Raw genomic sequence first — 12664 nt, forward strand, 5'->3', positions numbered from 1 at the left:
CATTTTTACTCCAACTAATACTTAAAATGGTTGTTGTTCTCCATCTGGATCACTCAGTTCCTCATCCCATGAAGACCAAAACCAGAAAACAGTCCAGCAGCAATCAGAGTCATGGTACCACCCGGTGTTTTGTCAGGAAAACGGTGGATAGAACAGTGATTAAAACTGACTGAAACTACCTGTGTTTTAAACTGTTTTAACAGTCAGAATCAGAATCGAGTATTCGAATTGACCATGGTATAGGGCGAATTCCAGTTTGAAAGTGATCATCCCTATGCCCTACTCACTCTGAAGGACAAGGCCCTTGAAGTGTGAATTTATGAATGTACACTTCACTAACAGTATAGAAAACAAATAATTTTACTTACTTTCATTTGGAAAGACCCTTCGAGTGGCGTCCCCCAACTTAACATGCACTCCTCAGATCAACCATGACTTAGTGACCTTTACACACTACAATTTGTCCAAATAGGTCCTTTTTTTTGTTTCAAAATTTAAAAACATAAATTAAGGTTTGAATTTTGTTTTTCATAATTTAAAAAAAAAAAAAAAAAACGAGAAAAATTTGTTTAAAAAAATGTAAAAGTGAGAAATCAGCTGAATTTCTCATGTTTATTGCTTATGGGTATAAAATGAATATACGGCTTGAATATAATTAATTTGCATGTGTAAGTGGACATTAAACACGGACTTGTCAGTCTGCACTGTCATCTGTCTTGCCTCAATCACGTCTATCAGAATAAGAGTTCAGCATGATACAGCTCATTGATACAAAACACTAACATGCTTCCAAACATTTGGCAGTTGCATATTTACTACAACTGTGCTCTCGCACGCAAAGCAACCCAACAATGTATTTATCTGACAGCCCATCACTGCTTTCTTTAATTGTGTTAAAATATCATTTTGTTGCAATTACATCTCAGGATCCCTCTTGGAGTAGGGGTTCTCAAACTTAAGTCAGCCCCCTCCCCCAGAGAGGCTCTAGATGAAATGTGCATAGTGTTCATAGTATAAAGTCTAGTAGTTGTTCTTTACCATCATTGGCAAGATCAGACATTCTGCAGCTGCCGGTGTGGTTTGACTTTGGAATTGAACTTAATTGCACTGCAGAGCTTTCACCAAACTTGATTCTGCACATCTTTTGCAGCAGGTAAAACCAATGTCTCACCAATGGTAACGTTTTCAGTCAGGCCTCAAATTGGTCTGTTAAACCCATAAAACACAACTTCCTTTGCATCATATTTTGTCAATGGTAAACTACAAAGTTGCATGTGAATAACACTACATATTCTGGAGTTTGTGAGTGGTTGACTGTGTAAGAAAAGCAGAATTCTTGCAAACATGTGGAAGATTTATTACATGATGGATGTGTGAAATAAAGCATTCATTGTGTAAAATATGATTTACTCATGGCTCTGTTTGTACTGTAGTTGTCCATATCACAGTCCTAATTACAGAATCAAGAATCCCCAGTTGTCCAGGATGCATCATACACAGAAAGACTTCTAGAAACAGTAATAAATGACTTGTGGTTTAGAGCGCACAGACGAAACGCTCTGACGAACTTCATGTTTGTTAGTGTTAAGTGGCAGATGCCTTCTGTCTGGGAGTGAAAGCACATCACAGTCCTGGGATGTGCAGTAATAGCAGACAATCATTTTGATTACAGACTTTGGCATTTCAGAATAACCAGAGCAACATTTCAGATGCTTTGCAATGATATTCTCTGAGCAAATTATTTATTCACATGGCTTGTTGAGGCAAAGTTACATGACTTTTTTGATGGCCATCTGTATTCCTTTATTACTCGGCTCTCTGGAATACTCAATACTGATTAGTCAATAATGCCATCTGGTGGTCTGATATTTCTAAATAACAAACACATTCGTGGATAAACTGATATCCGTCCGGTCATCTTGAGATTGTGAGTTATCTTTCCTACTTCTCATATCACTTTGTGATCTCTACAAGTAAGCTAATAAAATAATTCCTGTTTACTTATTTATTTGGCAAGTAGTCTTGTAGTAAGATGGAAAATTAGCACTCAGATGATCACCAACAAAACTGACACAAACCAGAGCTTAAAATCATGTGTTTCTAGATACTCTGTGATTTCTTTCTTCTCACATTATAACATAATTTCTATGCAAATTAATATTTCGTGTCCATTTATTTGGCAGGTAGTCTTGTAATAAGCTGGATAATGAGCAGTCAGATGGTCATTTTCGCAAAATGATCACCAACACAACTGATGCACAGGTTTCTAGAGACTCTACCATTTCTTTCTTCTCACATTATAATTTTGAAATAAATAAATGTTTCATGTCCATTTATTTATTTATTTGGTAGGATGCCATGTAATAATCCACTTCGCGTCGGGGTCCTGATCACCGTCGGGATTAATTTTGTGATAACGACCGACTGACTGTACATTATCCCTTAGATATAATTCTATAGGGAAAAGTATTCTTTAAATGTGTTTCCATTGCAGTTTATGCAGATGTCTTATTTTCGAATGAACAAAAGGTATCCAGCTCAAGAGATTTTTGTAACTTTTTTATGTGCACTTTGGAGATTTTATTTGCATCTGGGTGTTTCCATTAAGCATTTTTGATGCAATATCCTAAAATTTGCATAACAATATGTGGCTATAAACCCAGCTATTGTCATTAATCTTAATGAATTTAAAACAGGTACCATTTGTTTATGCAAAATAATTTTTCATTTCTTTCTTTTGACTTTGGGGTGAAATATGGCCCAAACATGTTCTTAACCAGTTTCACCTCGTCTTTTCTCCTTGTCACTTTCTGTCAGTACATCTTTAAAAGTAGCAGAATATCCATGCTCTTTCATGCCTGTTACCTGTTTGCAGAAGTCTTCGCAGTCTCTATGATTGCTTGGACACACTTTAGTATAACAGTGTCTGTCTTGAGATGCATGCATTTGAAATATCAATGTCGAGTTTCCATTTTACCATACTCTATGCAAGCAATAATTCAGCAAATGCTTTCATCCAAAGTGACTTGCAGATCAATTATTACAGGGACAACTCTCCTGGAGGAGCCTGGCTTTACAGTAAGTGTCGTGCTCACAGGCACAAAGGTGATGGCTCATAGATCACTCCTCGCAGGGATTGAACCACCAACCTTCAAGTTCAAGACCAGAGGCTGAACCATTACACCACCACACTCAGATTTGTTTTCTTGTGTCTATAGTTTTGATTTTAACTCATAAGGTGTCAAGGGTTACAAATTGTTCTACCACAGTATGTGCACATGTTATTGTGTGTATAAGTGAACTGAAAATCAACCCTAAACATATTTACATACTTTATATTGAACATTACATGATTTTAAAGTGATTTTAAATATGCCCATATGGTGAGTCTCTACATATCATATGGTTGTGCATTTGGGCATAATGTCACCGCAAACATCCTAATCGGAGTTCAAACAAAATGCTCTGTTTTTGAGATTACCCCTGAGCTGCTAGGGGGACAGAGTGAATAAAGAAGCACTAAACGTAATGCTACTGATGTCAAACAACTATTGGCTTATTTTGTGTAAGTCTCAGGAAATATGTTGTTATTGCTGGACGGATCTCATGTGAAGTCAGCAATCTTTTTGTCTGTCATGGTCTGAAGATCATCTGAGCCAAATCTGGTGGTTATTGGACAAACATTATAGGAGTAGTGAAAAGACCACTAGGTGGTGCTGTCATAAAACTGCTCAGGTGCCCTCATTACACGCTTGCAAACACATACCAACTTTTGATTTATAAGGCAAAAGCGTTGAAAAGATGCAGCGTCTCTTCCTGTTTGGTGTCTTCCCCATCAACTTCCTGTACTGGTGAGTTATTGGTGAAATGATGAATTACTGTATTGAATAATAGAAAATCAGTTTGGTCAGTTTTGAACAGACAGGGCAAGGCACATTTCATACACAAGTGTTTGATCTGAAGTATGTAGGAGCTGCCAAAAAAAAAAGTTTATGACTAAAATACAAGATAGTGGACATTCCAGTAAGGCCGACATTGAAAGTGCACTAAATGTGGCCTGTCTCATTAAAAATTAATGAAAAAACATTGTTTCCACACCAAACTGTTCAAAAGTCGACAACACTTTACATTAATGTTCCCTTTGGTAAGGGTTTATAAAGGGGTTCATTAATGACTAATAAGGTAATTTACAAATGCATTATAAATCATTAATATGTGGTTATAACAACACGCTTAAAGGGGCGACTTTCATGCAACCTTCCAAATAGTGCGCCGTTTTACCTCACATGTTATAAATGCCTAATATTACTTATTCAATATTAATAACCTATGAAAATGAACCTCAATGTAAAGTGGACACATATGAAGATTTTATTAAGGAGTTGCCAACATTAGAAACCTATGGTATGTACATAAAGTTCAGTATGGTTCAATTGTCATCAGGATTTATTATATGATATGCTGTGAATGAGCATGAAGAGCTGAAAAGTGTTTTTGCAGAGGACTTTAGGTAACTAGTAGGAACTTGCGAGACTAGTCGACTAAACCTTACTGCTGCTGCTAGTTGGCACAGGAAATACTTCTGTTCTAGCCGAGCGGGCTTTTTCAAGTGCAGGGATTAATTGTTTTTCACCGGACCATTTTGACATGCTAATTTCACTCCATAAATGTGTACGAGTAAGTAGTAAATGGTTATTGTAGGCTAGATATGCCTTTTTTTTCCCACATTATTTTTAACCCTGACACTTCTTTAAGTACGCTTGTTTCAAACAAAGTGCCGACAGCTGAATCTATTATTCTGTGAGTGGATGTCCTGTTTTAGGACAATATGTTAGGTTTCTCTTTCTTACTTTTAGACTAGTAGACTTGTCAATTAAAATATTTCCATTTAAACTTAAGTGAAATTAGTTGTTGTACACATCCCTAGTAACTAGGACTAGGTAAGTTGAAACAGCACTCTGAGTAGCACCATATACTTTTGACATCAATGTGACAAGAAAAGTGACAACACAAGTGATTTAAGACATTAAAACAAGGAATATAAACACAAAATGACATAATCCCTAATTTTAATCTAACTATAATAGTCTATTTTTGATACATTGTTATAAAATCATGAATTAGGGCATTTAAGTTTTGAATAAGTGTATTTATTAAGCATTTATGACAGTGAAAATGCTTACTGTTTGGCAAGTACTGCATGAAAGTCATCCTTTTCATGTTGTTATAACTGCATATCAATGATTTTTAATGCATTTGTAAATGACTTACTAGTCACTGATGAACCCCTTTTTAAATCCTTAACAAAGGGAACATTAATGCAGTGTTATCAAGTAGTCATTAGCAAAGAATTTGGTGGCACTAGTGAGTTTGAGAGACAAACTGTACAGCTTCACTATCACAGCTTTTAACCCTATATGGCTGACATAGACTCCCATGATGGCTGAACTGTCATTGTGTTTAGCTCCTAATGACCACAATGATTTTTCAGTCCAACTTCATCGTATAGGAAACAAATATTTATATACAGAAACAAAATCTGTGCAAATAGATACTAAACAACAGACACATCAAAATGCAAGAGAACTATGCAAACTTCACAAAGAAAGCACAATTTAAAAGGGAGGTAAAGGAAGTGTTTATTTACCCCATAAGCATGTTTATGAAGAAAGGGGTACTGAATGTAGAACACGATTCACTCCTTCATTGGGAAAATGTTCAGGTGGGGCTGAGCCCATCCGATGGGCCACAGCTGTGAAGACAATGTAGGATAAAGAGAATCATAGACACATAATGAAATATTTCAGAAAGAGACAACAGATGTATAAAACTGTAAGTGTATTTTTCATAGCCTTCTATGTGTGTTTTTTGAAATTTTGGACCACATGAATTTTCATGATTGGATTTTTTTTTTAATGGAAATAATCAAATTGAAAATGCTGCTATGAAACAATCAATTATTTATCTGACATTAGGAACACACATTATGGCCCATCACAATGCATATTTACCATATATCTTGTATGTAAATTAATCACCATTGTATTTGATTTTACCTTTATTTTATTTTTTCCTCCCTTTTCTACATTTCTTTTTTTTTTTTTTTTTTCAATTTGGAATGCCTAATTCCCAATGCGCTCTAAATCCTCGTGGTGGCGTAGTGACTCGCCTCAATCCGGGTGGCAGAGGACGAATCTCAGTTGCCTCCGCATCTGAGACTGTCAATTCGTGCATCTTATCACATGGCTTGTTGAGCGCATTACCGCGGAGATGTAGCGCGTGTGGAGGCCCATGCTATTCTCCGCGGCATTCATGCACAACCCACCACGCGCCCCACCGAGAGCGAGAACCACACATTATAGCGACCATAAGGAGGTTACCCCATGTGACTCTACCCTCCCTAGCAACCAGGCCAATTTGGTTGCTTAGGAGACCTGGCTGGAGTCACTCAGTACACCCTGGATTCGAACTCGCAACTCCAGGGTTGGTAGTCAGCGTCAATACTCGCTGAGATACCCAGGCCCCCCTTTTCTACATTTCTTAATTTAACTCTTAAATTTCTTAATTGACAACCATATCAATAAAGCGTTATTGATGTGGACTCTGACAAGCAACAAATACAGTAGAAATAAGGGAGACAAAACAGGCTCAACCACTGCTGCTTTTCAGCTCCTCTCTTAAGTGTACCAGGAAAAATAAACTGATGAATATCTTTGTCTCCAAAGATCCACTCACCCATCTCTCTCTGAGTGCTGAAGTGTTTCCCTGGGTCCTTCTGCAGCCGAATCTCCTTAATGGAGAAGATGGATGCAGCTGGGGGCGACACAGTTTATCAGAACTGAAAAACTGCTATAGAAAATTGTTGCACCCTTACTCTCATCTCTTGAACCCTTTTCTGTTCCCTTTATAAATCGCACAGCTGACCGTTTGCAATTTAATCAGCCGATCAGTTTCTTCATCCTACTACAGTGAGAACGAAGTTGAAGTTTTTCTTTTTACAGCATTCAAAGATTAAACTTACATGACATTTAAGTTAAAACATTTAAGAACTGATGATGCACCATGTTTGCAGTTTTTCCACAATCACAATTATAAAAAGCATCCACACTTAAAAAATCCAGGTGTTCCAGATTTTGAAAATGTTTATTTTTGCAATTCTGTAGCTCTAAAGTAATTGAACAAACTAACATAAGCATAAACAAAATTCTTATTCTTAATACTTGGTTGAAAATCCTTTGCATTGATTAACTGTCTGAAGTCTGGAACCCATTGACATCACCAAATTATGTGTTTCAAGTTGCTGCTTGTTTGTGGGTCTTTCTGCTTTCAGTTTTGTCTTCAGCAAGTGAACTGCATGTTCAATTGGGCTGAAGGCAGGTGACTGACTGAATATTCCATTTATTTGCCTTGAAAAGCTCTTTGGTTGTCTTTTACATTATGTTCTGGGTCACTGTTCATCAGTACTGTCAAATGTCGTTCTTACAGTTCTAAACAAGTTCTACGTTCTAAACACTTCAGAATTCATCCTGCTGCTTCTGTCAGCAGTCATATCATTAACAAGCACTAGTGACCCGATGTAGTGACACTAGGGGTCACTCTTGGGAGCCCCAAACCCCTCTGATCTTTTGAGAAAAGGCCAATGGGAATTGGAGAGTGGAATTTGCATGCCACTCCCCCGGACATACGGGTATAAAAGGAGCTGGCTCGCAACCACTCATTCAGGTTTTGCGCTAAGGAGCCGAGACAGGATCCCGGCCATTTCAGCGGGTAGCTCAGCATTGTGGCAAGAGGGACACAAAGTCTCAGTGCAAGTGCACCAGGCCCGCACATAACCTCCCCCAACGCCCCACGAGTGTTGTACTACCCCTCGCACCCTGGGGACAAGACGAACTGATAGTGGGGGCAGGCCGCGCCAGCCATGGCCTCTTCTCTTCTTTTTTCTCCCACAAAATTGGAAAATAATTCTGCTGGGGCCATATGCATCTGCGTCGGGGGGTGTCCTTTCCCAAGGGGAAATACACTGCGGAGACCACACCCTGTCCGAAAGGGAGGTAATGCGTGGAGAATATGTCACATAGACTTACCGACCAGCAGTATCACATGTGGAAGAAGTCCCACGGTAGGTCCTACCCGGAGGGGAGGAGCTCTACAAACACGGCAACTGTGGCAGAGGGAGCTCTGCCCAAGGACGCGGATTTACCAACAGGGAAACCGTACCGTGGAAAATACTTCACACGGGGTTACCCATGGGCATACTAGCACACGTACTGAGCTGGCATTGAATTTCTCCGCCAAATTCGCCTGTCACAGGGCTAAGGAGGAAATACATCCAGGGTTCACCGTCTCGTGAACTCGCATGGGGGAAAAAAGAGCACGTCTTCCCCTCCGAGAGGGGAAAGGCGCTGTATGCAAGTGGTACACCCGGCCAGCTGCCCCGCATACTTACCTGTTCATACCTGACAACACACGGGACGAAACTGGCTCAACCCAGAGATTATAAAATCTTGTGAAGGTATTGGGTGTTGCCCAGCCTGCTGCTCTACAGATGTCTGCTAGAGAGGTGCCATTGGTCAAGGCCCAGGAGGCCGCCACACTCCTAGTGGAGTGTGCTCATAGTCCCAAAGGGGGCGGCACGTCCTGGGCCTGGTACGCTAAAGCGATGGCATCCATGACCCAATGTGCGTTCCTCTGTTTGGAGACAGCCCTCTCTTTCCACTGTCCTCCAAAGCAGACAAAGAGCTGCTCAGAGCGTCTAAAGCTCTGCGTGCAGTCCAAGTAGATGCAATGACAAGGCTGGGTCTGCCTCCTCCTGGGGCAGCGTTGCAGGCTCACCATCTGATCCCTAAATGGGGTCATGGGAACCTTGGGCACATAGCCCGGTCGTGGTCTCAAGATCACGTGAGAGTATGCCGGACCGAACTCCAGGCAGGTGTCGCTAACAGAGAACAACTGCAGGTCCCCAACCCTCTTGATGGACGTGAGCGCAGTCAGGAGGGCAGTCTTCAATGAGAGAGCCTTTAGCTCAACTGACTCTAGGGGCTCAAACGGGGCTCTCCGCAGGCCCAGCAGAACTACGGAGAGATCCCACGAGGGAATGAGGCGTGGCCTAGGAGGATTCAACCTCATCACGCCTCTAAGGAACCTGATGATCATGTCATGCTTGCTAAGGGACTTACCATCCACCGCGTCATGGTGCGCCACTATAGAGGCCACATACACCTTCAAGGTGGAGGGGGACAGCCACCCCTCCAATCTCTCCTGCAGGAAGGAAAGCACCAACCCGACTGCACATCTCTGGGGGTCTTCACCTCAGGAAGAACACCAATTTGTGAACAAACACCACTTCAAGGCATACAGGCACCTCGTAGAGGGAGCCCTGGCCTGAGTGATCGTGTCTACCATCACCGGTCTTAGGCCACTTAGGTCTTCTGTGTCCCGTCCAGGGGCCAGACATGGAGATTCCAGAGGTCTGGTCGCGGGTGCCAGATGGTGCCCCATCCCTGAGATAGGAGGTCCTCGCTCGGGGGAACTTGCCAGGGAGGAGCTGTCGTGAAGAGTGTGAGCTCCGAGAACCAAGTCTGGGTGGGCCAGTAGGGCGCCACCAGGATGACTTGCTCCTCGTCCTCCCTGACCTTGCACAAATTCTGTGCAAGCAGGCTCACTGGGGGAAACGCATACTTGTGCAGCCACCGGGGCCACCTGTGTGCCAGCGCATCTGTGCTGAGGGGAGCCTCGGCCAGGGAGTACCAGAGCAGGCAGTGGGAGGATTCCCGGGAAGCAAACAGGTCTAACTGTGTTTCGCCGAATCGACTCTAAATCAGCTGGACCACCTGGGGGTGGAGTCTCCACTTTCCCCTGAGTGTAACCTGCCGTGACAGCGCATCCGCTGCACAGTTGAGGTTGCCCGGGATGTTAGTGGCCTGCCACGACTTCAGTCACTGCTGACTCCAGAGGAGGAAACGGCGGGTGAGTTGCGACATGCGACGTGAGCGTAAGCCACCTTGGCAGTTTATATACACTACCATCGCTATGTTGTCCATCTGGACCAACACGTGCTTGCCCTGGATCAACGGCCGAAGCCTCTGCAGGGCCAGCAATACCGCCAACAACTCGCAGCAGTTGATATGCCAACGCAGTCATGGCCCTGCTTTCCAGGAGCCTGCGGCTGCATGCCCGTTGCACACGGTGCCCCAGCCTAACTTAGAGGCATCTGTCATAACAATGACATGCCTGGACACTTGCTCTAAGGGGACCCCTGCCCGCAGAAATGCAAGGTCCATCCAAGGGCTGAACACGCGGCGGCAGATCGGTGTGATGACCATGCATTGTGTGCCGCAGTGTCATGCCCATCTCAGGACTCGAGTCTGAAACCAGTGCTGGAGCGGTCTCATATGCATCAAACCGAGCGCCGTGACCGCCGCTGAGGACGTCATATGCCCCAGGAGCCTCTGAAACTGAGCCACTCCCATTGGGGTCCCCAAATCGCCCCCAGCGCTAACCATCGCAGCCTCGTACCCATAGGTAGAAAGACTGGGGTGGGGAGCGGCTGGAGTGGCTTTCCCCCTTAAGAAGGAAAGCCGTGACTGCAACATTGCCATGGTCACACTCTCGCAGTGAGCGCATGAGCCATCCATGAATGCTGCCTCAGCGTAGCTGTAGCCCAGACACGTGAGGCAGCGATTGTGGCCGTCAGAATTGGAGTGGTAACAGGAAATATACACAGACAAAAAGACATCTTTGAAAAGACGCTCTCCGTCAGTGCCACTCTTTTAGAGGAAAATATACTCTTTTATTTTCAGAATATATACTCTCTTAGCTGTCGAAGTGCCCAGGGGCGTACTCTGCACTAGTCATGCACGAGGGGGAGAAACAACGACACAACGTCAAGTGAGTGACAGATAAGGAACAGCTTTTCAGTCGATTATCCAATTACTTTTGAGCCCCTGAAAATGGGGGTCTGTGTATAAAACATCCTGTAATTCCTAATTACCGTTCATTCAGTTTGGTTGTAAATCCCTTCAATTTAAAGCTGACAGTCTGTACTTCAATCATGTATTGATTGCTTAATTTCAAATCCATTGTGGTGGCGTCCAGAGCCAAAATTATGAAGAAAATCTCACTGTCCAAATACTTTTAGAGGGCACTGTAGCTGGAGAGATGAGTACATTTGATAAAGTTACTGTTACTGTGAGAATATGAGTTATAGTGATAAGAATAAAAAAAAGAAAAGAAAAAAGAAATTGTATGCCAAGCATGACATGCCACGCTATTCAGGACAGTCCCTAGCTGTCCTTACTGACCACAAGCAGAAACGGCCTCATGAAGCTTGTCCTGTAAAGCCTTTTTAACTTATTCATCAAGTCAAGTCATTTGGGAAAAAGAATGAGATATAGACATCACAAGAAAAAATACACTGTTAAAAAAAAAGATCAAGAAACTGTATTTTAGTTGCTTAATTTATATTATTTTGTAAAAAATCTAAAAGTTTTGCTAATGTCTCGAGTCGACAGTATGTCTCAAATGAGCTTATATTTGACTAATATGTTCATGTAGTAGTATTAAAAACTTACTGTCAGCCAGTTCCTGAACTTTGTCTCCCAGATCTCTGAAATAAATGTGCTGGAGAGCCTCTTCTGCAAAAATACGTTGTCTTGCCTCAAACTATAAAACACACATCCAGGGGGTTAATATATTTTTGGTCTTTGTGCATGTCTTCAAATGACATCTCATTGCAAAAACAGTACTAAAATGGAAACGTAGGCAGTAATACTACACTGTAAACCCTAATGCTCAAAATAATTAATTGTTTTTAAAAAGTCACTCAGGTCTTTGCTATTAAAAAATATGATCGTGCCAGGTAACGTGCATGTAAAATGGCTAGAAATAGCATTTTAGCTTAGCGTAAAGCTGGCAATTTACACAAGGTTTATTTCTATTTCTTCTGCTCCAAACTTACTTCAAACTTACTTCTCTGTTTGCTCGTATGAATGTAACACATCATAAGAAAGTGTTCCACTGCTGTTCAAATGCATTTTAGATCGCATCATTTATATGTATAAATGTTTTCCATCTGAAAGGACTAAATATTAAATGAAACAAATAAATATAAAATGCAAAGTAATCTCTTCAGTATTCAAAATACTTTTTGAATGTAACTGTATTCTGATTACCAATGATTTAAATTGTAACTGTAATGGAATACAGTCACTTATATTTTGTATTTTAAATACGTAATCCCGTTGAAATTAGTTTTGTAGACAAAAATATAATTGAGCCACCATATTAATTTATTTAATTATAAAACTAAAATGTAATAAAAAAATAAAAAAAAGTTTTTGTAATTGATGACTTGGACCAAATAATAAAGAAAAGCAGCCAATAAGTGCCCAACACAGATGGGAACTCCTTCAATACTGTTTAAAAATCATCCCAGGGTGATACCTCAAGAAGTTGGTTGAGAAAATGTCAAGAGTACATGTCTGCAAATTCTAGGCAAAGGGTGACTACTTTGAAGATGCTAAAATATAACATAGTTTTGATTTATTTTGGATTTTGTTTAGTCACAACACAATTCCCATAGTTCCATTTATGTTATTCCATAGTTTTGATGATTTTACTATCATTCTAAAATGTACAAAAAAAAAAAAAAAAAAAAAGAAATTAT

General features: G+C 41.1%; 1 protein-coding gene across 1 annotated transcript in view; it reads right to left on the reverse strand.

Annotated features, from left to right (window-relative positions):
- Window positions 1-1358: 1358 nt before the first annotated feature.
- LOC127447266 (cyclin-dependent kinase 16) overlaps window positions 1359-12664 on the reverse strand; it is a 38958-nt gene continuing 27652 nt past the window's right edge. Inside the window, exons 14-17 of the mRNA XM_051709037.1 lie at window positions 11571-11661; window positions 6736-6813; window positions 5648-5752; window positions 1359-3878 (exon numbers count right to left, since the gene is read on the reverse strand). Coding sequence (XP_051564997.1) covers window positions 5661-5752; window positions 6736-6813; window positions 11571-11661 — 261 coding nt within the window. The 3' untranslated portion in view covers window positions 1359-3878; window positions 5648-5660. The remainder of the gene's footprint in view (window positions 3879-5647; window positions 5753-6735; window positions 6814-11570; window positions 11662-12664) is intronic.

The sequence above is a fragment of the Myxocyprinus asiaticus genome, chromosome 10 (assembly GCF_019703515.2).
Source record: "Myxocyprinus asiaticus isolate MX2 ecotype Aquarium Trade chromosome 10, UBuf_Myxa_2, whole genome shotgun sequence".
Taxonomy (NCBI): Eukaryota; Metazoa; Chordata; class Actinopteri; order Cypriniformes; family Catostomidae; genus Myxocyprinus; species Myxocyprinus asiaticus.